Source organism: Seriola aureovittata, chromosome 13 (genome assembly GCF_021018895.1).
Source record: "Seriola aureovittata isolate HTS-2021-v1 ecotype China chromosome 13, ASM2101889v1, whole genome shotgun sequence".
NCBI classification, from domain to species: Eukaryota; Metazoa; Chordata; class Actinopteri; order Carangiformes; family Carangidae; genus Seriola; species Seriola aureovittata.
The window spans coordinates 2,069,492-2,097,431 of NC_079376.1; the positions used below are offsets into that span (position 1 = coordinate 2,069,492).

Sequence of the window (27,940 nt, forward strand, 5' to 3'; positions counted from 1 at the left end):
CTGAATATGTAAATCATGAAAGAAAAGAAAAGAAAAGAAAAAACTTCACAACATTTATTTTGAAGAAAATTCAAGACATTAATTCAGACAGATGGTTTTCAGAGTAAATTATTCCAATGCTATAAATTCAGTTAGGATTAAATTTCACACTCTGGTATTCAGTTGCTATATGCTATATATATTGCTATATAAACTCTTCTGCTTAATATAACAGTCTACTAGCTGATGTGTTCAGGTAAAGTCCTGTCAAAGAAAGACCTTCCTTAGTTTCAGTGTTTCAGAATAAAACTCTTCAGCTCTTAAGATTAAATAAATATATATATTAATAATAAATAAAGATTAAATATAAAAACATATTACTTGTTATTTAGAGAATCAAACCTGGAGTCAGAGTCCATATTCAAACTTTATTTATACTCGTGGTGCAGTACTGTGAGACGTCTGTGTTCAGACAACTAATATTTACATCAGAACGTTTGTCTAATGCGTACAAAAATACAAATGTAAAAAAAACAAACGGCACAACTGTACACAACTGTACAAACATCAACCGGTTCAACACAAAGAAGCAGCTTCATCTGAAAACAGTCGTCTGACACAAAACACCACACTGATGCTTTGACTGTCCTGTGGTGCCGCGTGAACACTGAGCAGGTGAGGGTGAGTCCAGGTGAGTCCAGGTGAGACACCAGCCGCTGTTTCCTGTTGAGACTCTTAGTGTGTTATTAAAATATGAAGAAACTTGTTTTAATAAATCAGTTTGTTTCTTTGTCCAGTGACTGAATATTTCCTCCTGACGAGGTTTTTCTGCGTCCTGTCAGAAAACTGAAATGAATCAAATGCGACTCTACACAAAGTGTTTGGCTTCTTCTCACAGCTGCTCCACACAAACAACATGGAGGGAGATTAGAGTTCAGACTTTGAGGAATACATTTCTAGAATAAAGTTTAAGTTTAATTTCACATGCAAACGTCTTGATGTTTTTCCTCTTTGTTTGAGCGTCACTCACTCGACTGGATTAAAATTCCCACGTCCAATTTCAGTAACTTGGTTTTTCATCAGTTTGATCAAAAATGAAAGAAAAACATTTGAGTGACCTGAATAAAGTTGTTTTGACTCTAAAGTTTTCAAAGCAAATTTATTCAGTGATGGTTTCAAACTTAAATATTTCAATATGTTTTAAATGTATTTACATTTTGCAGTTCGGTTCCGTCCAATCAGAGCAACTTGATTCTTCTTCATTCTGACTTGAGTTTCAGGTTTAGTTGTCACCTGCCTCCTGCAGTTTTGCTGAGGACTGTTGGACGATATCTGACATTTACTGATCAAATAACGATCAGTGATCAACAATGAAAATAACCCTGAGCTGCAGTATCATGAAATCACATGATGATGTCACAAGGAAGAGACTGAATCACAACACTACGACTCTTTTCTCCAAATATCTCCACCTCATTCTCAAAGGTGTGTGTTTTCAGTGTGATGTCTCTCACACACACACGCACACACACACACACACACACACACTTTCAGGAAGCTTCTGTTGAGTCTGCAGAGAAGAGGCTGCTGGGTTTACATTACCGACGTCTATACACACACACACACACACACACACACACACACACACACACACACACACACACACACACACACACACACACACACATCTTTGGATATCAGAGAGGCACTACATTACATGAACATGTGTCTGATTTATGATCCTGCTCTGGCAACAATCCTCCCATGAAACTAAAAAGCAAAATCCACAGCAACAGTTACCCGGCAACTGTTACCCAGCAACTGTTGCCCACACAGTGGCTCTGGTTGCGTGTTGCTGCCTTGACAAGTTTAAGTTCAGAAAAACAAAATAAATAAAAGACAAACAAACTAAACAAAATCTCAGATCATCTGTAAACATTAATGAAAGGTTTGACTGGTTGTCAAGGCAACAGCAGGGCTTCTGATTGGCTGTCAGATGTGTGGTGTTTCTGTTTTAGAGGAAATCATTAGACACTTCTCAGGAATTAAACATCTCAAACAGCCAGAGCCATAAAGAGAGCGTTCTCTGACTGTTGACCAATGAGAGCCTGAACCTGCTGTGACATCATCAGTCAGGCGGTGTGATGTCAGCTGGGCGGGTTTCCTCTCAGCCCCAGAGGGACAAGCCTCGGCATTGGCCTCCAGGCCACGCCTTCCTCCATCCTCACCCCTCCCACGCTTCTCCCTGCTGCTGCTGCTCTGTCACTGCTGGCGGGTTCTGCCACTTTGACTCCACCCACTTTCATTTGCAGCAGAGGGGGCGGAGCCAGGACACCACCTTTAGTGTTCTCGTTGGCCTGTCCGGTCTGAGGTCCGACGTGCATCGTCTCTGCGTGTCCCTGAAGCCCTGGCTCCTCCGTCTCCATGGTAACAGTGTAGTCGGAGTCAGGGTCTGGCTGCAGGGCCCAGGGGCTGCGGGCGTGGCCCTGTTCATTGGCTCCACCCACTGTGGCATCAGTCTCAGACAAAACCCCCGCTGTTGTTGCCGTGGAGACAGTCTGCTGGTTGAGGAAGACGATCTCGTTGAGGAGGGACGTCAGACTCTCGGTCTCACCGTCCCCTCTGCTCCCTGGACCCAGAGGCCCCCCCACGCTGAGCCCAACCCGATGATCAGCGCTCAGACCTGGGCACAGCGAGGACGACGGGGCCGGGGTGGAAGGTGGAGACAACGAGGAGGAGGACTCAGGTCTGGTGTCAGTCTGAGATGGAGCCTGGTCCTGGTCCTGGTCCTGGTCCTTGATCTGGTCTGAGGAGAGGTCAGGTCCAGCAGAGACCACCAGGGGAGGAGGAGGGGCGGGTTCACCTGCTGGGACCAGCTGTTGTTGTTGTTGTTGTTTAGTTGCCGGTTGAACCAGGTGCAGCAGGTTGTTCAAGTTTGAGGCTGTAAACAATAGAAACAGTTTAGACGAGTTAATGTTGAACGGTTAGTTATTTAGTTAACGAGAGTGAGTTAGTTATTAGTTAGTTACTCATTCAATTAGTTATAAGCTGAGTGGTTGGTTAGTTATTCAGTCAGTCAGTGAGCTGGTGAGTGAGTTACTTATTCAATATAGTTAGTTATTCAATCAGTCAGTCTGTGTAGTCGGTTACTTATTTAGTCAGTAAATTAGTGGGTCAGTTGGTCAGTTTCTTAACTCAGTTATTAAGTCAGTGTAGTTGGTTAGTCTGTTAATTAGTTAGTAATGTAGTAGGTGAGTTAGACAGTGAAGGTGGTGAGTCTCTGTCCTAGTAAGTACTTAAGTCAGTCGGTCAGTCAGTGAGCTAGTTATTGCGTCAGGCAGTTTGTGAGTCAGTCTGTTCGTAAATAAATGACTCAGTAAGTTAGCTAGTTAATGTAGTTGGTTAGTTATTTTGTCAGCCATTAATCCAGTCAGAAAGTTAGTTTTGGTAGTTGGTAAGAGTCAGTTGTGAGTTATGCTGTTGATGAGTCATTTAGTCAACTACTATTCAGTTGGTTAGCTATTGAGTTAGCGAGTTAGGTATTTTGTCTAAGTTAGTTATCTGTAAGGTTAGTTAGTTTAGTTAGTCAGTGAGTGAATCAGTTAGTTAGTTACCTGTTAAGTTAGTAGCGGTGAGGGGGACGGAGCTGCTGTAGATCTTACCGGTTGTGGGGTGGGGCTGTGAGGTGAGATGGATCTGCTGATTGGCCAGACTGGGGATGTTGAGGGTGACTGAGGCCACGCCTACAGACAGGAAGAGTCCACATTTTACTTTCAAAATTAAAGCATGTTGAGGCAGAGAGCAGAGTGACTGGTCAGTCAGTACCTGGTGTAGAACCCGTCTGCAGAACCGTTGGTCCCGACATCAGCGGGCTCAGGGTCAGGACCGGTTGTCCTGGCAACGCCGCACCAACCAGAGACAGAGTCGGTACGAGAGACTGAATGGACGGAGCTTCGCCTGTACAGACACACAGGTGTTGATCGCAATGACAACAGGATGTCCAAAATTACATAAAATGTCAAAGGTAAAATACCATAAAATAAATAAGATAACGTAAGTTCGTAAAATGATGTACGATGATGTAAATTACTGTAAAATAACTTAAAATTACGTAAGATGACGAACGCTCACACTGCTGTAACACTGACAGACTAACTCACTTACTGACCAATTAACTAACTCACTGACAAACTAACTCACTTACTGACCAATTAACTAACTCACTGACAAACTAACTCACTTACTGATCAACTAACTAACTCACTTACTTTTAACTCACTAACCTGTTTATTACTTAGTGAGTTAGTTAGTGAGATACTTTGTCCGATTATCAATTAGATAACTCACTGACTGACTAACTCACTTACAGACCAACTAACTCACTCACTAACCAACTACCTGACTAAGTCACTTGCTGACCAACTAACTCTCTGACCAAGTAACTAACTCACTTAATCACCCATTAACTAACTTACTATCAAACTAACTCACTCACTAACCAACTAACTCACCCACTAACCAACTAACTAACTAACTAACTCACTCACTTACTGACCAACTAACTTTCTCACTTACTATTAGTTAGTGAGATACTTTGTCTGACAGCGAGACCGTGTATATGTGAGACTTGTATAAGTAACTGAGTTAAAAATCAGCTGATCAATCAATAATCTATCGATATATCTCCATCTTTGAATCTTACCCTCCACAGTCTTTTTGAGCAGAAACGATGGAGCTGGATTTTTACTGCGGGACAGGATGTTAGGGATCGTCCTCGGCCGGTCCCTCACAACAGGTGCATTCTGGGATACAGCAGGAGGAGCCAGGATGGGCTTGGACACCTGCAGGGTCCTCTGAGACATCTGGACAGGTGTGATGGTGGGTGGGGCGGAAACAAGAGTGGGAGGAGCTTGTGGAGTCTGCTGCTGCGAGTAGGTAGACATGATTATGATGTCGTCATCAGAAGCGTCTCCTGTTGGAGGATCAGAGGCCCCGCCCCCTGCGTTAGCTGCTTGGTGTCTCTCCTGCTCCTCCATCATCTTCTGTTTGGACGACAGGTACTGCAGCTTCCTCAGGACTGTCTGCTCACTTTTACCTGCAGCCACCAACACACCTACAGGTTACAACTCCACCTGCAGGTTGCATCTCTGCCGACACGCAGACCTGACCTGAACGTCATTGACATCTGAGCTCACGACACACAGCTCCAGAAAACCTGAAGACATCCCCACCATCGCCATCACCTGGTTCCTCACCTGATCTTTGGGAGATGCGTCTGATGTAGGAGTTTCTCTGCTGGTTCAGAAGGATCTTCACAGACCTCAGTCTCTGCATCTCAGTCTGCAGAGTCTGGATCTGATGACGAGCCTGAAACACAGAACAACCGTTACACCTGGACTCAGCTGCTTCACAATAAAAGCCTTCCAGTGACGACAGACTCTGGCTTTTACTGTGAAGTGTTGAGTTACAGTCACTTCATTGTTGACTACAGTCAATACTACCTGTAACTGTCACTTCCTGCTGCTCACAATCAAATACATTCAGACCAGAGAGAAGAAGTCAGTGAACCTCTGTTTTCATTTTTCCAAAATATGATCAGATTTTCATCCGAGCTACAAACACAAATCTGTTCTGTTTCACCTGTTCTCACCTGTTGTAACAGAAAGCTCTTTGAAGAGCTGTTGCTGTTCATGGCTGAGCGGAGAGCTCTGAAGGCGGCTGTGACGTTCTGAGCTCTGTTGAGAGATAAAAAAAAAAGTCACTTCACACTCACCTGTTCATTCTCACAGGTGTGTTTTTCTTAACACGAAGCTCTGTGAGAACCTGCTTTTAAAAACTGCTCTAGAATCCAGGTTCTACTTAGATCATGAGACTGATCGATCAATACGTCTGCAGCAACAGAAAAAACAAACTGTTTGACTCATAAACACTGTCAAATATATCAGTATCAATACAGCTGCTCTGATCTCATATCAATACCCTGATCAATACTCTGATCAGCTCTTTGTTACTGTTACTCAGAGTTTGTTTTTATTTCTTAATTACAAATATTGGTCTGGTCACTATATGAAGTCAATCATGTCTCCATGGAAACAGATCATGTATTTCAGTCAGTGCTTACTCTGGGTTTTTCATCATCCACTCAGCCACATCCAGCTGACTGTTCTCCTCCTCCGTCTCCATGGTAACGCTCCGAGCCTCCCCCTCCTCCTGATGCAAACACAGAGACGTCAGGTAACACGTCACCTGAACACCTGCCGACAGGTGGGACTGAACTGTTTCTCACCACACTGTCTGCCCTGTCCGCTCTGTCCTCGTCAGACGAGTTTTCTGTCAGCTCGTCCGTCTGGTCCGACAGATCCACCACCACCAGACCGGGTCTGGTCAGAGTCCCGGTCCCGGACTCTCTGCTCTTATCTGAACAAACACACAACACACACGCCGTGTTAGTGACCGCTCTGACGCACCACGAGTCACATCCTGGTCACTGTGTGCTCATCCCACAGCAGAGCGTCGTCATCATCATCATCCTCATCATCATCATCATCATCCTCATCATCCTGTCTGATGAAGAGTGAGAGCCCTGCGTTTATTTATGTCGTCGTCATGTTTTATTTTCCTGCTGTGATCACATGATCGCATGAGGGAACTGACCTTCTCCACCAGGAGAACCTCAGGATCCTTGTCTCTGGTGACTGACCTGGGTCAGACTGTGGGGGGTGTGTCTCTGCTGTGAGTGGGTGGGGTTACAGTATTATAATCAGTTCATACCTGTAGTTGGAACCAGGGTGGAGAGGTACTCCTCCCTCCTCTTCATCAGCCTCCTCTTCTTCTTCTGCAGATCAGACTCAGTGGTCTTCAGCTCCTGGATCAGCTGCACCGCCTGCAGCACAGACACACATGTTAGTTCCTCCTCACGCTAACTAGCTTGTTAACTAGCTCTTAGCTAGTTAACGGTCTGATGACGGGACTGAAAAGGTCAGGAGGGGGGAGGGGGAGGAGAGGACGAAGCGGGTGATCAGCTGATCAGTGTAAACAGTCTGACCTTGTTCAGGGTGGAGATCTTGGAGGTCTTGTCGTAGTTCAGTCCCACCTCCCTCCTCAGACCCTCAAACAAATGCAGCATCCTCCCCCGACGCCTCTTCTCCAACACGTTGTGAATGTGTCGCTGCACGACCACACACACACACACACACACACACACACACACACACACACACACACACATCAAATACACTGAGGACACACACTGATATAGCAGCTGTGATCAGCTGTGCTCAAACAGGAGGATTCTTAATGAAGTTCAACAGCCTCTGTTTCTCTGAAGCTTTATTGTGGAGGGACATCAGAGATCATGACATCATCAGGAAGTGATGTCACACCCCCGTCACCTGTGGTTGAACTCAGGTAGAAACGTTGACATACTCTTACGTGCTTTTTCCTCTCTCCTCCTCCCGTCTTCTCCTCTTCGCTGGACAACTCGTCTTCGAAGTCGGACGAGTTTTCCGTCTCTCCGCTCGACGACCCGACCAGGTCCACCACCTCTGTCGACCTCGTTTCCGTGGTAACGAGGCCCGCGTCATCATAGTCGTCCACACATATGATGTCCAGGTCCACCAGGTCGCAGGCCGGCTCAGGCTCAGCAGGGGGGTGCGATGGGGGTACAGGTCTGACCTCTGACCCTGGAGAAGGAGGCGGGGGGGGCGGGGTTCTGTGGGTCTCTGTGGGGCTCTGGGAGGGGGGGGCAGTCTGAGGTGAAGCAGGTTTCTGAGGGACCAACATCCCACCAGGACCCACAGGAGCCGCAGACACTGCCACTGTTTTGACCCCGAGCTCCGCCCCCTGACCTGCGGAGGGTTTGAGGGAGATGAGGTTCACTGGGGTGGCGGGGGGGTGGAATCGAGGCTGGAGGACGGTGAAGGAGCCAGCTGCCTTCGCAACTTTGGAGGGGGGCTGGGAAGGAAGTTTAGGGCAGGTGACGATGATCGGCTCCTTGTTGGAGCCGGAGGGGATGATTTTAAAGGTGCACGTCCCTTTCTGAGACAGGAAGCCAGAGCCGGGGCAGAGGGGGGCGGGGAGGGGGGGCACAGAGAAGGACTTGAGGCCGGACAGGGGGGAGGAGGAGGAGGAGGAGCTTATGGTTCCTGAGGGACCTGAGGGGGAGGAAACAGAGAGAGAGTGAGATCATCACTGACAGTTGAGGATGAACAAACAAATGAACTTGATGTTCTAGGTTCTCTGTGTTCCTGTTGGTCGGTGATGTCACCTCAGACCAAATGATTAATCGATTATTGATAAGATGTTCTTCACGCCCACCGTCATGTGGTGTGGAGTTGAAACTCTTATCTCTCAACAGCTCCGTCCGCTCAAAGTCTGAACCACTCCCTGCAGATTGAAGGCTGTCCCTGATTGGTCGCTCAGACTCACCTGTCACAGGTGGTTTTGGGTTGAATGGTCTCATCTGGCTGATGGGAATCAGCTGAATCAGTTTACCGTCTGGTCTGCGGTAATACTGGACACCTGACGCCGTCTGGACCAGCTGCAGAACCATCCTCTGACCGGAGGAGGGGGGGGCGGCCGGGACCTGGATCAGCAGCCGAGAGCCTTCAGGAGCCGCCATGCCCAGAGGCGGGTTCACAGGTTGAACCACGGACCTGCTCACCTGAGAGTCTGGAACAGAAACAGCAGGGGGTCAAACTGAGGACCAGGACCCAGCAAGGGTCACGAGGTGAATCTGAAGGGTCACAACACGATGAGCAGGTGTGTGTCTCACCTGTGAATCAGTTGAGACACACACTGAACATCAAGCTTCAGGAAGGAGACTCAGGTGTACCTAATACACTCACACCTGAGGTTCTACGTATAAAAACTCAAACCTGCAGGAGTCAGGTCGAGTCTGGAGCACATTCACTCACTAACACACAAACACACCTGGACCCGGTCTCAGTCAGGTGGTTTTGGTCCGAGTCTCACCTTTGGCGGGGGTCGGCAGGGTGACTAGGGTGACTGGTCGGGGGGGTTTAGCGGTGGCGCTGGCAGTGAGGTTAGAGGTCGAGAGGGCGGTCTGAGGGGTCGGTCCTGAACTCTGGGTGTGGGGAGGTTGAGAAGAGGATGAGGAGGATGAAGAAGGACCTTGTGGCTTCCTGTTGGACCCCACCCGGCCGGTCAGATAAGCCGCCAGACGGTTTGCCGGATGGAGCGCCCCCATCTTCCCCAGCTGGATCTTAGCCAGAGGATAGAGCTTCCCGTTGACCTGAGACCAGAACCACAGAGAACGGATCAGGAGGTTTCTAAGTGACAGCTTCTTTAGTTTGTTAATATCTGCTCGTTAGTAAAGACACTGAACTTCTGCAGTCACGACCATATATGGAGTTCTTACCTGGACCAGGTGATCAGTCCCTCCCGGTTGTTTCCTATTGGCTGAGAGGAATCCGGCGGGGGAGATCCCGGTTAGGAAGGGCAGCGCCATGCTGACCATCTTCTTCTTCTTCATCCTCTTCCTCTCTCTTCTTTTTTTCTCTGCCTTTGTTCTCTTTCTCCATCCACCCCTCCCCCTCCCCCTCCTATTATCCACCTGCAGAGGTGTTGATCCCTCCTCCTCTGGGATGTCATCTTCCTCCACCTGCCGCTGCCAGTCCTCCAGAGGCTCCGCCTCCTCCATCACCTTCTGCTGACAGTCGTCCAGAGGCTCCGCCTCCTCCATCACTTCCTGCTGATGGTACTGCAGAGGCTCCGCCTCGCATGTCACCTGTTCAAGGTTCCAGAGAGAAACACAAGACGTTCAAGACACAGCGTGTTCACATCGTTATCTTTGAAGCCGGGCCGTGAGGGTCTGTTTTGGGTTTGACCTCTGAACTTCTCACATGGTTTTATTTAATATGCAAACTGTTTATTTGTTGTGATACTCAGTAAATAATATTATAGCTGCTGTAAGGAAATATAAAATCAACAATTAATAATCAAACCTCCTACACAATAAAAGATAAAATAGTGATTCAGGCTTTTACTCTGAAGCAGCTGCAGCAAGTGGAGGCCTGTATCTCATCTGACTATGATATAAACAGACAACAACAACGACCTCAGCAATTGATTGATTATCAGATATCGGCTGATTGATTTCCCTCCAGTGGGACATGGTTCTCAGCTGTTGTGAGGAAACAGTGTGAATTCTTTCAGACCTGTGGTTGTTGTGGTTTCTTGCTCTGGGTTCCTGGTCCTGCTGTCGGCGGTGCAGCTGGACTCTCCCGCTCCACTCTGGGTCTGGAGATGTGGATTTTGTACTGGATGCAGTGGTCGGCGCCGCTCTGCTCCACCGTCTGGCTGATGGGACTGATGAGGTACTTTCTGATCCAGAAGGGACCGTCCAGCCGGTCCTGAGCCATCGCCTCGCACAGCTTCTTCAGCACGTAGTTTCTGTCTGCGTCGCTCACCCACTTACACTCCGCCAGGATGATGAGACGCTTCGATGGCTTCGGGGTCGGCTCCGGGGGAGGACTGGAGGGAGCCGGTTGAGCTGGTTCACCTGCTGAGGAAAAACACAAAACCTGAGTCTCTGGGTTTCTGTCACATGACTCTGTTTCCTGTTTGATAGTATGATGCATCATATACACTCATATCATTTTATACAAATGAAGCTCAGCCAATAGGACGAGCAGAGAATCAGCTGATTGATTTCATTTATATCTCATATGTTGCACATCAATGTTTTCAAAGTCAGACCAGTCACAGATAAGAAACAAAGAAACAACCTTATTTATTTATTATCATTATTATTGTTATTTACAACATGTGGACAGGACTCAAACCAGCAACCCGCTCCACCAGGTCAGTTGATGAGACCTGGACTCGTATGGACTGTTAATATTTGTTGTTTGAAAGTGACGGAGTTCAGACAGAAGACAACAAAGAGACAAAACACCCACAACACCAGCACAGGGAGGCTGGACGACGGAAGAGGGGGGGGTGTCAATAAACCTACCGGGAGGGGGACTGGAGGGTCTGGTCTTTGTCTTCAGTGTCCTGTCTTTCTGTCTCAGAGATTTCAGCCGGACAGATTTAGACTTCACATCTTTAGTCTCCTCCTGGAGGAAAAGTATCAGACAGTCAAACATTGTGCATGGTGTGTGTGTGTGTGTGTGTGTGTGTGTGTGTGTGTGTGTGTGTGAACTGGATCCAGCTGGTCCTCAATGTGGACGGAGACACAAACACTTCAGACCAACAACACGACGAATCAGCAGCTGTGTTCTGTATAACCCCGCCCTCACCTTCTGTTTCTGGCTCCTCCTCTTTCCTCGGTAACCTCTGACCCTGGCGCAGCTGCTGTTACTCTCTCTGCTCTCCTGGAAACACACACACACACACCTTGGTCAAAGAGTCCAGTGTGTGAGGCTCCACCCAGGTTAAATGTGTCCTCTGTTATTTGGGTGGAGCAGCCCTTTAATGTCTGTTACAGCTTCTACACTTCACAGATCTACGTGACTGAATGACTGTAAATGGCAGACAGTCTTACAGTGGCGGGGGGCGGGGTGGCTGCTTCAGGGACGTGGATCGGATCTGGATCTGAGTCTCTGCCGTCCCTCTTCCACAGAATCTGGACCCGCTCGGCAGGCTGGGAAACGCTGTCCGCCTCCTTCAGAACTACAGTCACACAGGACAGGAAGTGACAGATGAGGTCGTCATACACACACAAACACACACACACACACACACACACGCACAAACACACACGCACACACAGACTCCTGTAGAGCAGCTTACTGTTTACTGAGCATTTTAAAAACTACACTACCCATGATCCTCCAGACTCCAGTCTCTTTCCACTCTGACTTACCGTAGGCCATCTTCATCCTCCTCCTCCTCCTCCTCTTCCTGGTGGTTCCGTGCTGGGAGGGGCTGGAGTCGGACCCGTCCAGGTTCTTGAGGAGGACCACCTTCTGTTTGAGGCAGCTGCAGCCGAACATGCAGGGGGGGCGGCCGCAGTGGCTGATCCTGGAGACGTGGGACAGACTAGAGCAGACGCAGCCCAGCCTGCAGAACTCGTTCAGACAGGGGGGGGCTCGTCTCCGGATCAGCTGGAGGGGAGCAGTGGGGTTCTCGCTGACAAAACCCTGGGGGGGGGGGGGGGGGGGGGGGCAAATTATTGATGAGTCATTTACTAATAATGAATCATTGATTAATTATGATCATGTGATCACGTGTGTCAGTGATCTCCTACCATCAGTGTGAAGAGTGATGTCAGAGCGATGGCGGCCCTCTCCTCGGTGATGCTGGTCCTGGGTCGGCCCTCCCACACCACCCCGTCCTCCAGGTCTTTCTGTCTCAGCAGCGCTCGGGTCATCACAGGTCCGCTGTCCTTGTGGGCTTCATCACCCGGATCAGCTCCGGTCCCCAGCTCAGAGTCCGACTCCAGAGGAGCCAGGTCCTCCGAGATGTCCTGCGGGGGCTGCGTGGACCTGGGGGGGCTGAGAGTCTGCGACGAGGTCTTGGGTTTGAGTTTCCTCCTCCTCTTGAAGGTGGGGGTCTGAGGGGAGAGAGTTAAGGGTTCTGTGTGATCCAATTGGACCTTGAGCTGGTTTCTCTTGGACTTATGAGAATCAGTGATGAGCTTTGATGGGGGGGACACAGCTGGGGTCGGGACTGCAGGCAGTTTAGGGACTAGGTTTGGTTCTGCTGGACCGGGCTCAGGTGTTGAAACTGGACCAGCTGCAGGTTCTGGTCTGAGTCTGGTCTGTTTAGGACCTCTCTGTTTCCTCTCTCCCTTCCTGGAGGCTTTCATCTCTTTGAGGGACAGTTTGGGTCTCTTGGAGGGGGGGACGAATCCAGATATGAGGTCTGAGGTGGGGGAGCTGACGCCATGTTTCTTCAGGACGCTGTCCAGGGTCCGGACGTAGCTGGTGCTCCTGGTGGGGAGCTCGTAGACCACCGGCTCCACAAGAGGCTGAGAGAAGCTGGCGGCTCGCTCGTCGATCAGCTTCCCCTCGTTCTCCAGGTACTCGTCCAACATGTCGCTGCAGAAAGCCGACAGGTTCTTCTTCGGCAGATCTGAACTGGGACCAGCTGCAGGACATCAAACAACACATTGAACACAAACACAATTATTTCTGTTTTCATGTTTCAATTACGTGTCTCGGCTTATTTTGTATTTTCACTGTAACTTGGATCATTTTGGAAAACCGTGTGTTCACATGGTCAAAGGAAGGTTTATAAAATGGCGTACACATGGTTTTTTGTGTGTACGCATCATTTATGCATCTGGTCCCAGGTCTGATAACTCCTGACTTAACTGTTCATATCAGTAGTCAAGGTTCACTCACTGTTTCAGCTTCTCTGTGAAAGTTTGAATCATGTTTTCAATGCAACGATTAGTGTTACTAGTTAAAACAGACTGTGTTTGTCCTAAATATGATCAGATCTTCATCTAGGTTACAGATTTTAACTTCTTCTTCCCTCTGTACGAACAGACAACATGAAAACATGAAAATATGACACCTCTGGTCACAGCTGAGAAGATCCTGCTGTTAGTCACATTATTCACAAAATATACTGATTAAATTATCAGAGCGCAAAGAAGCAGATCATGGTCCACATCACGTGGTTACCTTCAGGTCTGGCTGAGGAGGGAGTGGGCGGAGCCTCTGATGGACTGAATTTCTCTCTCCAGCCTTTAATCTGAGTCACATCTGTGGTTTTTCCAGTTCTGGACACAAACGCTGCAGAAGCACCTGAAAACAGCAGAGAGGAGACGAGTCAGAGCTGATGGAGGTTAAAAAATACAACAGAATAAAAAAGATGTGCAACTGTCACTCAATTAGTGAATCAACAGAAAACATTTTAATAACCCATTCATTCTGTTTCTTTTTGATCTGACATCACATTAAACTGTGTACTTGGGGTTTTGTTCTCCTGCTGATTCACAGACCAGCTGATCAACTGATTAATCAATAAGATGAATGATCACTGTCAGCTGCAGCAGTAAAACGTTGTCATTGAAAATAATAATAAAAACTAAACTAAACCTGTGACTGAGAACATTAACTGACACATGGATGACCCAGTTTTGAGTCTGGTCCAGTTACAGTATTAAATTATATTAGATTTTATTATATTTAAAAATCTAAATATTGAAGCTGCCAATCAGAGGCAGGATCTGCAGCTTCATGCAAACCTGACTCAGGTCAGTGTGAAGGTACGAACCCTGAGGCGGCGGCAGCTCCTGGGTCAGCGGCTCCAGAGAGACTCCGGGAGGGGGGATGGGCAGACGGACTCCCAGGTACTGCAGGTCAATGGCCAGAGTGGAATCCAGCAGGTTCATCTTCAGACCCACTGAGTTTAAAGGACGATAACACGGAGCAGCTGTCACTTTGTGCGTTTCTCTAAGGCCCGCCTCCTCCCACAGTAAAAATAGGGACTTCAAGCAGCGACGGTTGAAGGAACGGCTACGGCGTGATGCGAGGGCGTCGATTCTATGTCGCCCCTTCCTACAGTTGCAGCACAGCTGTCTACTACTGGAGAAAGACTAGTTTGCTGTAACCTGTAATACATTAAAGAGTTTTTGTCATATTTGACTTCGTTTATATTCAATTACACAGTTAGAAGTTTTATGGATTAAGAGAATATTTCTTAAAGAAATGTGATAATTTGACAGATTTTTTACAGTTTATTCATAGACATGTCAGACAGACTGTTGTTAACCTCCATCCTTCCTCTCAAACCCCACTGTGCTGTGTATTGATGAAACCATGACGTCTCTAAAGCAATTATCAAGAGCTCTCAGGTCATTTTAAGAGACGTGTTGTAGCAGTGTTCAGAGACCTCTGTTCCCTGAAGAAGTGAAGTAGCTGCTGTTAAGAGTTAAATCTTTCTTAGCGATCTTTGATTTCCATTACTATGGCAACACATTGGAATGTATATGGGCGCCGTAGCCGTCGCTTCAATTGTTGCTGCTTGAAGTCCCTGTTCGGAGCCACAGAGACCTCCTGTTTCCTCCTGTCATCACATCCTCACACTGGATCTCTGAGGTTTTACTTTTGCTGCGGTTTATCAGCTCCGACTGAAATTTGACTTTGGTGTGAAAATGGAGGGAGTCAAATATGTTTCTGCTGATCTGATGGAAATATCCTGACACCAACACTGTTTATGAACCAGTACAACCACAGAAACAATGAACCCATCACATAATCTGTGGTATTGTCGCTGTTCTGTTTTCAGGCTCACTGATCAGCTGTGATGAGCTCCTGTCTGCAGTGTATCATGATGTTCAGATGATTATCACTGGATCACTGTGATATTGAAGGAAACTTAAAAACAGGAGGATTCTCAATGAAGTTCTGCAGTCTGTGTTTTACTTAATAATTTATCTATTTATACTTACTATATATTATATATATATATATTATATATATATATATATTATATTATATTACTAACTGCAATTCTGACACTTTCAAAAAAGTGCAATTTTAAACTCATATCCTTACATATTTCTATTTTTTTTATTTATATATCACAATATAAGGACATTTTTATGTATATTTTATATTTATATTTTATCTTAAAAATCTACTTCCTATTCTCTATTCTTTGCTGATGAAGCAACTGTACTTTAACCTAATGTCCCCCTGGAGGTCAATAAAGGATTCTGATTTTCTCTGGAGCTTTATTCTGGAGGGACATCAGAGATAATCACATCCTCAGGAAGTGAAGTCACCCTGAATCAGATCAACATGTGGTTCAAGTCTGACTCAGAACTCTGAGGAGGACCATGTTTGACATTAATTCCTCACACAGTGTCTTTGCCCCCCCCCAGCTCTGCTGCGCCTCCCTGAGGAACTTTAGATGTTATTTTCAAACATTAGCAGGCTGATACGAACCTTCCTGCAGCACAGGGTGAATGACCTGTTTGTGTTTCATCAGCTTCAGGTCTCTGAGGAGAGTCTTTTCACAGACTGAGATCCTCTGCTCCTGACTCTCTGCTGGACATCAACACAGTTTCATTAAACTCACACTCATGTCTCATTGCTGTAAATAAACATATCTGAGCTTGTTGCAACGTCCAAGATGTGGTAAGCCTAGCTTGGCAAAATGAATAAAGGGGTAAACTGATAGCAAGCATAGACTTAGACAGATAGCGTAATCAATGTTACAGGTAGTTGATGTCATGGCAGCTACAAACAGTTATAATTTGTGTAATGGTAGCTGTCTGTAGCAATAATAGCCAGGACTTTAGCCCCGTTCCTGTCACCTAAGCATTAGGAAATGTTCATTTCTAGGTCCTGTTTGCTACTAATTTTTCTAACCTGCAAGTTAGCTTTTCATTAGCTCAGAGTTAGCTTCAAGTTTAAGGTAGTTTAAAGTTAGCCTCTAGGTCACGTGTTTTTTTTAAGTGAGTTAGTATTTAGTTTCTTGTAGCTTTTAGTTGTTGCTTGTAGTTCCTGTAAGGGTTAGCTTCTATGTTCTGTTAGAGTTAGCTACTTCAAAGTAGCTTAAAGACAGCTTCTGGTTCCTTTTAGCTTTTAGTTAGCTTTTAGGCTCCATCGTCTGAGAATAACTTTCTAGTTCCTGTTAACTTAAAGTTAAGTTATAGTCTTGGTTAGCGCAGAGTTAGCTAGTAGTTCCCGTTATCTCACAGTTAGCCTGTAGTCCCTGTTAGCTCATAGTTTCCCCCCGCCTCCAGACTTTATGCTGAGCTAGGCTAACCGTGTCCCTGACCTCTCACACTTGAATTTAAGTCACATCCTTCATCTAACAAATAAACATGATCTGACTGTAATAACAAGATAAATGTGATGTCACCGTTCTCAGGTGTCGTCTGAGGTTGTATCAGGTAACCTTCAGGTGGTGTCTGAGGTATCAGATGCCCTTCAGGTGGCGTCTGGGTTTGTGTCAGGTGACCTTCAGATGGCGTCTGAGGTCGTGTCACATGACCTTCAGGTGTCGTCGTCTGAGGTTGTGTCACATGACCTTCAGGTGTCGTCGTCTGAGGTTGTGTCACATGACCTTCAGGTGTCGTCGTCTGATGTTGTGTCACATGACCTTCAGGTGTCGTCTGAGGTTGTGTGACCGTTTCTTCAGAGGAGTCTGCAATGTGAAGTTTGAGGGCCTCCTGAAATATGAGGTTTGGTTTTTAATTGCCTGTATACAAGTTATATCAAAGTCAGACACGATGTTATCAACAGTCGGCAGTCCTTCTACAGCCCCCTACAGGAGAGTGAAGTACAGGAGTTAACTGGCGTCAGGAGTTAACAGACCTGGAGTCAGTCAGTGAAACCAGATCAGCTGATGTGAACCAGGCCTCACAAAGATCTCGGAGACTGAGACTATGTCCACATTACTACATTTTCATTTTAAAACAGCGTTTTCTAACGAAATCGATAAATGTCCAGATGAGCGTTTTAGCTCCATATCAGAAACGATCTCTGTCCATACTACCACACACATACATGAGAAATCATGTACACTGAGCATGTGCGAGCCGGTGTCAACAGGAAGCAGACTGTTGATCAGTTGCAAAAAATACAACGAGCAAGGAACAGTAAAGATAGCTGCAGTGTTGAAATGCAGAATTTACCTAAACAAGAGCTGCTAGAAAAAACAAGGTCAGTAACACTTGTATTTCATTATCATCTTGTATTCACCGGTGGTGAAGCTGATCAGGCCCAATTAGGAGCGACCGTGGGTGTCTGTGTCATCCATCCAGACTTGTCAAAATAAAACATGTCCAGCGAGGTTTGCAAAAGTCTCAGTTTTCAGTGCTTGAAAACTCCGGAGTCGTGTGGACGGGAGGCGTTTAATGTAGTAGTGTGGACGTAGCCTGAGGATGAAGAAGACTTGTTGAAGGGTCACTGAGTCATCTCAAAGAGTTCAGATCTTCATCAGTCCACCGTCACATGCACTGTCTAAAGATGGAGATGATTCAGTGAAGTAGACACCCAACTGAGATGACTCCAACAGCTCAACACAGTAATAAAGAAGCTCAAAAGCTGTTTAGCTTTAGGTTTTCTGACAGCCTTTGGGGGGCACTTATGAAGACCTGCATCAGTAATGATGAGATCCTCCTCCTCAACCTGCTTTACACTATTGAAATACTTAGCAGAAGTCTTAATATTTTCAACCATTTGGTATAAGTCCCACAATTTCTAGTATGTAGTATCAGTATCACACCACCACATCCATTTATCCTGACATGGTCTAAAACACACCACTATTACTGCATCATTACATTTGAATCATTGGACACATCAGCAGATAAAGCACAATGTAATAATAATGCAGATAATAAACTGATCTTGATTCAGGAGTCAAGAGCCAATATCTTCAGCTGAAAAAAACTTGGGAATGTACTCTTAATATTGTCTTTATTAATTATCTGACAGCTGTTTATTGAGCTGTTGCTAACTTTCTACATCAAAAATTTCTATCCTCCCACTGTGAAAGCTAGAAAACCACAGATGAAGAGAAGGTACTACCTGAAAAGAAAAAAGTCAAGGCACAGGAGCCTGGATGTGACAAGCCGGTATTAGCCATAAAATGTTCAGTATCAATTGTGGTATATTAACCAGTGGTGTTCTTTTTTACATGCTTAGTCCACCCGTCATGACATACTCCCTGCTAACTCTGATGAGAGTGTTTACTTGGAACAACTGTCACATCACAGTGGTGTGTTTTGGACTTGAGCTACACGGTTTCCACTCCACATTCAAGTTCCCTTTATTTAAAAATACAGAAAACATCCTGGGAAACATATTGTGCTATGGACAACTCTTTGAGACATAACAACTTAAGCTTTACCTTTGACGTGAACGAGATAAATAACTGCTCCTCCACTTCCTCCAGGTTAGGCTGCATGCTTGTATAGGTGGACTCATCAACTTTCTGATCCTTATTCATCTGGGCAAGCTTTCGCCGCCGGGACTTCTTCTTGCGCTTGCAGGGTTTGTTAGCTGGGACTGGCTGCACTTGCTGAGAAGGCTCCTGTGCATTTGCCTCTACTGTAGTAGGAGGTGAGCAGGTAACAGCCACTGCCTCAGTGTTTGAAAACTCCACCCCCATCGCAAGGTCATCATCGGTGGAGAAAAAGTGCACGAGGTCTGCAATTGAAGGCGTGGGTGATAATCCGTCTCCATCTAATGAAGAAAAGGTTGGAGACAGTGGCAACTGGAGAACGAGGGGGGACAGTTCTGCTGGGAAGGGCAGCGACTGTTCGTTCTCTTGAAGTGATGGTGTGGGACCGCGGGGGGGAGTGGATACGGACATGTCAAGAGTCTGTGGTTCAGCATGGGAGGGAGTCGGGGAAGGCAACAGAGGCAACGCAATAGACACCAAAGGAAGCGTCTGTGATGTGGTCTGAAATGTTGTGAATGAATCGTCTATGTACGGCTCAGGTGGAGGTAACACTGTATGCCATTTGAATACAGATGTAGCAGAGTGTTCACTTGGCGGTAACTCTTCGGGAGGTACTGCTTTTGGAGTCAGTGCAGAAGTACTGCAGTCGAGTTGTAAAGTTAACGAGGTGGGCAGGGGAGGTAAAGGTTCTGGAGAGCATGTTGGTGACAAAGGCTCAAAACCAAAAGAACAACACTCTGGGTCAGGAAGCAAACTATTTGTTGTGGGGGGGTCAGAAGGTAGTGTGGAAGACTCAGTGATGGTTGGTGTTTGTGGTGAGTTCAGGGCAGGTAACACTGTGTCAAGGGCTGGTGACAAAATGGGAGATGAAGACGAGGTAGCAAGAGTTGAGGAAATAGTAGATGTAGATGTCCCAAAACTACAAAATGGCTGATCTGAGTTGGGTAACACTAAAGTACCATCTGGTACTGCCAGGTCTGAGCCTGGGCTTTCTGCAACTGAAATGGGGACCATGCACTCATCATTTCTTGGTCCCTTTGGCTCTGGAGTAAGAACAGCACCTGGACATGACGGACCAGAAGGCTGAAGGGCCGTTTCAACTGCCTGTCCAGTGACATTCAACCCCATTTTACCTGGATGAACCTCTACAACCGTATGTCCAGAGGCCTGATTGTCTGGTTTTGTGAAATCATCGGTAAGATACTTTGAGGAACCAGCTGCATTACTGGCATGATCAGAAGGTAGACATGCAGAGGCTGCAGCAGAACTCTGTGATCCAGACAGAGGCTCAGAAGGGAGTGCTGGGGGAGGGGAGTCCGGCTTGCTTTTGGCCTTTTTAGATTTTGTTGAATGTTGCTTCAAAAAAAGTGCAAGGGCAGGCAGAGGTAGGGGCGCTGGACGTTTATGCTGCTTTACACTCATCTCTGATGGAGCTTCAGATTTAGGTTGGTGATCTGAGTCCACAGAGAAATTCTGGGACACCACTGGAACAGCAACAACCTTACTGACCTCAGAACAATCTGTCCTAACATTGTCCTTGAAGTCCAGTGAATTCAAAACGCCTTTGTCACCCTTAATTTTCCTCTTTGTTAAGGGAGTTTCACTCTTCTTTTCCGGTGATGTTTCACTATGTGTTTTGCCAGATACATTGTCTTTCTTGCAAACGTCTCTGCTGTTTTTCAAAGCTGTTGTTTTAGTGTTTGTTAGCTCAGTTCTGTGAGAGGTGCTGTTATCGATGCCCAGCTCCTCCAGGTTACAGCGGTGTAGTGAAACATGAGCCTCCCGAATAAGTTCAGAAAATAACTTCTGAGCTGGACGTGAACTGCTGCTGAAGGAAATCAAGAAATAAAAACATCACATTAGTGACGTCGATATTATTAAACATGTCACTTATGATATACTGTACAACTGAACCATGACATATGAATAACAACATACAACAAATAAGTGTCATAATTGGCTGGTGCTGCAAATATATACGCACGTTAGCCAATCACAGCCAAACTTCATGCATCTGGCTAATATTTGTTGTTACAACTTATGTACCATCCCCCATTCACAAATAAGGTCTTAACCACTGCAGGCACAACAGGCTGCCATTCATCATTAACAGAACCTCTGGAAATACCTTAACGCGTCCTCTAACAATTCATTCAAGCATGACCTGGAGAAGTTGAGAAAGGTTCAACTTCATGCAAATGATCTCTGATGTGCAGGAGCGACAACCCAGAATGGAACATGAGGCAGAGCTATTAGCAGCAGTTGAGTTGTTATCTCCAACTCAACTATGAAGTGACTGGAAAAGCCAATTGTTGCAGTAGATGAGAAACATCATTTGGCAAATGAGCTTCTTTGTTCTGCCCCATTAATATGTCAACAGCAGAAAATAACAGTCCAATCAGAGCGTAATATGTAAACTATATGCTCAATACTAAACCTGCAAGCATAGGCATGTGTGCATAGGGGAAAGGCAAAGATACCCATCCTAGAGCAAAATCTTACAGATAGCTTGTGAGACACTTATCCAAACCAATATGAAACCAACATAGGTGTAGAAGGTTTAACATGTTGCCACATTTGGTGAAGGGTAAAGGAAGCACAAGACATGCAGTAACTACCAAAACACCGTCAGGTTGTCAGGTGCATTGCCACGAAACAATATTTTAATATATTCTGGAACATGCAGATGGACATTTAGAAGAAGCTGATATTCATCCTTGTACTCTCTTGCAAACCTTGGTACAAAGAATTTGAAGAGCATGTCATCTTCTCTATCAAAGTGGAACTCTTACCACAAACTTTCATCTGGAACCTTGGCAGGCGACTGATCTTTGTTTGTAGTGGAATTTTTCTGGAGGTCATTTGACACTGAAGGTTTTGAGTCTGCTGCTTTTGAGCTTCTAGGTTTATGATTTGCGAGCAATGACTTCAAGCTCTTCTTCACAGGATGTTGCTCGTTGGTCATCGTGCCTCCATCTTTGTGTGAGTCTTTACCAGAGTTCAGTTTCAACTTCATGCCCCATGAAGTGGAAACATCCTCCTTCAGTCCTTTAGCAAATGGGTTGTAGTCGACCTTGAGCTGAGCAAACTGTGAGTTCTGGTAAGCAGTTACTGCGATAAACTCAGTCTGGGGGAAAGTGAATGTGACGACACTAGGACCATTTAGCTTTATGTCTTTAGCAGCTTTGTCAGTTTGGACAACATGCAGTCGTGGCAGGTAGCGGTGCATTGGATGCAGGATGGTGTTTCCCTCTTGGTCTGAGATGTTGTTTGTGAGCTTCAGTTTGTAAAAGGACACTGGATTCTGCATCCAGTGTTGACCAGTTGATGGGGACTCTGGATGAGCGAATGGTTGTCTCTTAACATGACACTCTGCTTTCCCAGCGACTTGCCAGTTCTTGCCGGTCCACTTGTAATGACTGTTGTCTAAAGGTTGAATGTCCATAATCAAAGAGTACTTCCTAGATGGCTGCAAGCCAGAGATGCGAAAGCGGCAGTAGGGGAACATCCTGCTGCCTTGTTTAGTCAGAATCATCTCTGTTTTGCATCTGAAGAACTCGTTCCACATGCTGTTGTTGTCTAGTGTCACTCTGATGCCTTTGCAGCTGCTATCAGGTGATAAGTTTTCTGAATGAGGGTTTGAACTTGTTGGATGTTTCAAAGCAGGAAGTCCACCAGAAGTCCTGATGGCTTCCTTTGATGGGCACATGTTGGGTTTACCCACCATGTCTGCCTCTTCATTGGTTACACAGGTGCTTTGTTCCATCCCGCCTTCGCTTGCCTTCCCTGGTTTAGGAACAACAAAGCATGCAGGTGGATGTTCGGCTGCAGGTGTTGCTGCAGGGGTGTCTGCCCCTTCGTGATGGAACACCATGCCTTTCCGCTTTTTCTTAGAAGACATGAACAGGTCCCAGGCATTTAAAGGACTGGAGGATCCCACTTTTTCTACATCTGTACAATGGTTCAAGGCAGCATCCTGAAAAACAAAAGTGATAAACCTTCGTCAACTATTTGTCATTGTGCAAGCTGTGATGTTAGCTTTAGTTCCAGAAACACGTTATGCTGAGGTTGGATAGCCATCAGCTCACTGCCACTCCCATTTATAACTGTGGGCTTCAATACCCAGATAATGTCCTTATACAAGCCACATGGTGCAGAGTGCTAGATGTAGGACGACTGAAGTCTACGGCCAAAGTAAGCGAAGATTTGATTGACTGAAATTCTGCAGGTTATAAACCTGTTCAGACATGGAACCTGGAAAATTGCTGGCTTCATTTTCCTGTTGATGTAGTTTTTGGAATTTAAACATCTCTCTGTGACGTGAATTCATTCAAATTATTCATTCAATCAAAGTCATTTAATAATGTCAATTTGCTTACATGTTTTAAATGTAAAGCTTTGCAAGTTATGGTCTGATTATTATTGTGGGGTTTTTAGGACTGTTTTTTTAAATTTTATCTCAGAATATAGAATAACTTAAATAAATGAAAGCACATTTTTACAGACTGATGTGTTGAGAGAAGGATTTCCTCAACAACGTAAAACTGGCAACGTTTTAAATGAATTGTTAAATGACATCAGTGCTTTTGAGAAGGCAGAACAAGAAGTGCATTTTATGTCCATCTCTGGTGATGTCATTAAATCTCATGTGCAGAATCAGATCAATACTGCATACATCCTGACACCTGTATCTTCTTCCTCTGAGAGCCACAGAGCTCCACTGTTTCCACAAACACATCAGAGTTTCACTGTTGCACTGGGTGACATGTTCCTTCATTAACATGAACACATACACTGTATCACTATCCCGCTGCCCCAAAATACTCACTACAGCAGCCAATGTGGATTAATCCGCCACTGAAAATAGTCCCCAAAGAATGCACTGTTTCCTCCTGTTTGTTTGATGAAAACTAGTGTCCAGCTGTTTTCTTAAAAAAATATATGAGGCATTTTATAGATGAGTTGAAGTGTAGAGCTTGAGACATGGGCAAAAGTGTTGAGAGACGAACTAACACATTGTTGGTTTGGATCTGCACATTGGATTTGTTGACAATTAAGGCTATGTCCACACTACTACGTTTTCGTTTTAAAACGCATCTCTTTTGCTACGTTTTCACCTCCTTTCCAGTGGAGAAAACGGAAAACGAAAACAGAGGCTTTTGGAAACACTGCTCGATGCCTTTTGGTTTGAAAACTCAGGCGTTGCATTGCAGTCTGGACTGAGACCTATAGAAACGATGACATACACACCCACAGTTGCTCCTGATTGGGTCTAATCTGCCTCGACTACCAGTGGTGAATACAACACAGATTATTGAAATACAAGTGTTATTGACCTTGTCGTTTTTGGTAGCAGCTGTTGTTCAGTTAAATTCTGCATTTTAACACAATTGCAATTGTCATGCTGTTCCTCGTTTGTAGTATTTTTTGCGACTAATCAACCGCAGAGATGACAATCTGCTTCCTGTTTAAATGCCCAGTGCACATGAATGGTCAGGTATGCATGAGCTTCCAGGTGAGATAGTGCAGACCGAGATTGTGTCTGATACGGACAAATACTGATCTGAACAGAGATTGTTTTTGTTTGAAAACGCTGTTTTAAAACTAATACATTGTTGTGTGGACATAGTCTAAAAAGACATAACAGCAAACTTACTGTTTGAAATACATAGCAAAATCCATTAGACTCATCAGAGAAAACAAAAACCTTAGGCTAACAAACTTACATTTGCGACCTGCCCATAGCTATATTCTTGTGATTCAACACTCGCCATTTTGTCTCCATATTTAAGACCAACCAGCAGGGAGTAAGTCCCCAAAGGTGACGACCTGATTATTGCCACAGTTGCTAAACCATCCAGTGGGAGTGTGTTAGCATAACACCACATTCTGCTTAGCATACCGCCACATTCATGACATGCACAATACAACCAAAGCAACACAAAACAACCAGAAAACACATAGAACAAACCACATAAGATGCTAAACAGACACACAAATTGCATTGTTTCAACTCTCTCAGTGTGGGGGTCCTGGACAGGATGGCTGGGGGCCTCTTATTTGTCTATGCCCAGGAGCCCATTGTTTCATGATCTGTCCATGCATGAACCCAGATAAGCTCAAACCAACACTTTGAGTCTTTGTGCCGCTGACTGCAGGCATGCAAAATGTCATTTAACACCTTATCTGGCATGTGTGAGGGAACCGAATTCAATGGTTTTTAAACACTATTCAAACCTGCAGACGCTCTGCAATATTTATTTATTTAATATGTCTCTGTAACACGCATTAACTGATCTGCAAACTGCCTTCTATCAGCGGCGTGTAAACTTAACCTGATGAAAAATCTAATTAGTTTGACGAACTTAAGGCAAACATTGATCTAATTACGATCAATAACCACGTCTGACCAGTTTCAGCTCGACGTGTTTGAGCATTACATCCAATAAGATTCTTAAAGAGAGTGGAGCCTAGCTAGCAGCAGCAGCAGGCCTGAGGCTGAGCCCGGTAATGGCTTCCCCAGTAAACACTACACCCCCGGTCGGTCTGTCCCGTCCACACCATGTGCTCTGATAACGGCACATGTTTTACCTTCTGCTGCGCGAACACACCGAGTGTTACGACGGTGAACGTGTAATCCGAACGTTACCGTGTGTTTTTCCGTCGTACAAGCCTCCTCACCGACATCATGGATGTGTTCTAACTGAGGAGGGAAAAACAGCACGCGGTGTCCTTCAGTGTCACGTCATCGTCCGTCTTCGTCTTCTTTGGTACTGCGCAGTCTCGGTCGCCATCTTGCTGCTGCCACCTATTTTAAAAGTTGTACCAGCGCTTGAACACCGACACCGGATGGATTTGCTGTCCGTTATCTGCGGAGGAGAGCGACGGGACGGTGGGATGGATGTCGTGTGTAGGTCTGCTCTACCTGTTGGGACTGTTTACTGGCGCATTTAAACCGCCTGACGCCGGGACAGCCGCCATGACCGCGGCAGCAGGTTTTCTGTCGTTATATGAAGTCAAACTGGGACGTGATGAATTTCAGCGGATTAAAACGGACTGTGACATGATGTTGGCGGTAACGTGTCCACACGGAACACGGAAACCGTCTCCTGGTCGGCCTCATACCGGCGTCTTTAACGGAAGGGTTTAACCCGTGATCGGCGCGATTTATTCAAAAAAAAAACAGGGCGGAATGAAGCGCAGTACTGTCGGTGTTTTAACCCCCCGGGAACCGGTTACCTCCGGCTGTGGACGTGAACTCGTGTTGCTTCGTTACTTCTTCGGCTTCACCTTTGTTCATTACGGTAATCGGTGCTCGTGTTTCTCAAAATGGACTCGGTCGGTTTTTAAATGTTTTTTATGTCGCATTCAGATTTTCTCAGACTGGGGGCTCGTACTTCAGCCGCCATTTTTTGTTCGTCTCAGCTCAGACTCCATTATGTTTTCCCACCAGGCTGAGCCCGACAGGACGCGGCGGTGCTCGGTGTTCGAGTTCGGGGAGGGTCACATACCGACACACACGGGACGTGACCCGTTCACGTTGGTTCTCTAAAGCTGCGATGCAGGGCGCGGGTAAACACGGACCGCTTGTCCCGCCTGTAAACACAGGGCTCCAGCCTGTTCTTTACTTTCAGCTCCGCAGTGACTGAACCGTAACTCAACATGAAGCAGCAGCATTGATTCGTGAAGACACTGTGACTAGAGGTGGAGGCACATTTACTCAAATACTGCACTTAGGTACTAATTTAAGGTACTTGTACTGTGCTTGAGTATTTTCCATTTCCTGCTCCTTTGATATTTACTGCTCCTCACTCACCTGCAGCTTCAGTTACTGTATAAATCCAGATTTATACATGTATATAAATGTTGTATGTATACAACACATGAAGAGCTTATAAAACATGAGGCTTTGTTTTAAATTAAACTGGTTAAAATGAATTATAACTGATTTGATGGTCGTTTGTCATTTATCAGACAAATTACCAAAGATAATTTAAATGTATTTCAATTTTATTTTGAAGTCTTAGCCAAAAAAACGCTTTGAAGGAGCCACTCCAGGCACCAGGTTGGGTCTCAGTATTATTACTAAACCATTAATCAACAGATTAGTCCATGATGGAAATAATCATTAGCAGTAAATTCCGCTCAAACATGAACCTCAGCGAGTTACAATAATGTTTATAATGTTGATAATAATGTTTATGTAATATGTAGACATTTCTGCACACTACTGACAGACTGACTGAAGTAAGAGTCACAGTAATTAAGTATCAGAAGTACATGTTGAAGTATCAGTACTGTACACTGAGTACTTCCTCCACCACTGGACACAGCAGCTGGTTCCAGATGTTAGTTTCTGTTGATCCGTTGTTTGACGGTGACGGACGCTAAACCGTCTCAGCGCGTCTGTGGCGCATGCGCGGTAGGAAAGATATTGATATTGATTCGCGGTTCAGTGTGTCTGTTGTGTGTGTGCATCGCTCAACACTATATAAGCTGCAGCAACACATATGTTAGCTCACAGGGCCAGCTAACTGCTAATCAGCCAGGTGACTGTCAGCTGAACCAGGCCGAGGGGCTCTCAGACAAACCCCGCCCTCGACCCGCTGTGGGCGGGACTAGGTCTGCGGGTTCCCTCGGTAACTTTTTATGAAGCGGTGAGTGTTGACCCCGGTTTGACCCGGAGACAGAGGGAACAGCTGTGCAGTCCCGGTGTCTCCAGAGAAACAGAAATGTTGAATATGACGTCAGAGCAGGTACAAAATGAATCACTTCCTGTTTGTATACACACGTCACTGCTCCAGTTTATCCGACAGATTTACGAACATCTGAATAAAATATTTTTCACCGTTGTCGAACATGAACACAACAATCAGCTGATACATGTCACATGTTACTGCAGACTGAGTACTTGAAGTACCTGGATACTTGTGTACTTGTACACAGTCAACACTCTCAATGCTTTTCCATATTAAACAGATGTAACTGAGTCATTGTCACTGTGTTAGGAAACTAACATTTTTTATATATTATATTTATATATTCTGTGCAGTGTGTGATCTTCCGACTGTGTGTGTGTGTGTGTGTGTGTGTGTGTGTGTGTGTGTGTACTCAGTGATCA

The 27,940-nt window shown here is 45.7% G+C and overlaps 1 protein-coding gene and 1 long non-coding RNA gene across 9 annotated transcripts; one reads left to right on the forward strand and one right to left on the reverse strand.

Annotated features, from left to right (window-relative positions):
• Positions 1-393: 393 nt before the first annotated feature.
• Positions 394-26,275, reverse strand: mgaa (MAX dimerization protein MGA a). 8 transcript variants are annotated; one of them, XM_056392761.1, is made up of 27 exons: positions 25,469-26,275; positions 21,612-22,795; positions 18,766-20,647; positions 16,771-17,080; positions 15,849-15,950; positions 14,173-14,301; positions 13,578-13,700; positions 12,194-13,035; positions 11,810-12,086; positions 11,489-11,616; positions 11,244-11,318; positions 10,958-11,060; positions 10,158-10,504; positions 9,359-9,727; positions 8,953-9,232; positions 8,407-8,649; positions 7,405-8,132; positions 7,025-7,147; positions 6,751-6,862; positions 6,266-6,396; positions 6,101-6,189; positions 5,630-5,714; positions 5,235-5,346; positions 4,682-5,074; positions 3,805-3,936; positions 3,594-3,722; positions 394-2,920 (listed from the first exon to the last, which is right to left on the reverse strand). In XM_056392761.1, exons 2-27 carry the CDS (start codon positions 22,718-22,720, stop codon positions 2,127-2,129), a joined length of 9,147 nt encoding a protein of 3,048 aa, XP_056248736.1. In that variant the 5' UTR covers positions 22,721-22,795; positions 25,469-26,275; the 3' UTR covers positions 394-2,126. The 8 variants fall into 8 exon arrangements, with proteins under 8 accessions (XP_056248736.1, XP_056248737.1, XP_056248738.1 ...); XM_056392762.1 differs by having other exon boundaries at positions 18,766-20,644; positions 25,411-25,539; XM_056392763.1 differs by having other exon boundaries at positions 15,849-15,947; positions 25,411-25,539.
• Positions 26,021-27,866, forward strand: LOC130179754 (uncharacterized). Its single transcript, XR_008829320.1, has 2 exons — positions 26,021-26,157; positions 26,273-27,866. It is a non-coding gene; the product is annotated as an uncharacterized LOC130179754 (long non-coding RNA).
• The last annotated feature ends 74 nt before the right edge of the window (positions 27,867-27,940 follow it).

Bases quoted from the DNA above. Each gene is read 5' to 3' on its own strand.
- mgaa (XM_056392761.1), bottom strand. From the start codon at position 22,720: ATGTCTTCTAAGAAAAAGCGGAAAGGCATGGTGTTCCATCACGAAGGG. The intron at 14,302-15,848 runs GTTCGTATCAGC...CTTTAAACTCAG, and splicing joins TCACCCTGTGCTGCAGGAAG to TGGGTCTGAAGATGAACCTG. The intron at 13,701-14,172 runs GTTCGTACCTTC...TGCTGTTTTCAG, and splicing joins GGAGCTGCCGCCGCCTCAGG to GTGCTTCTGCAGCGTTTGTG.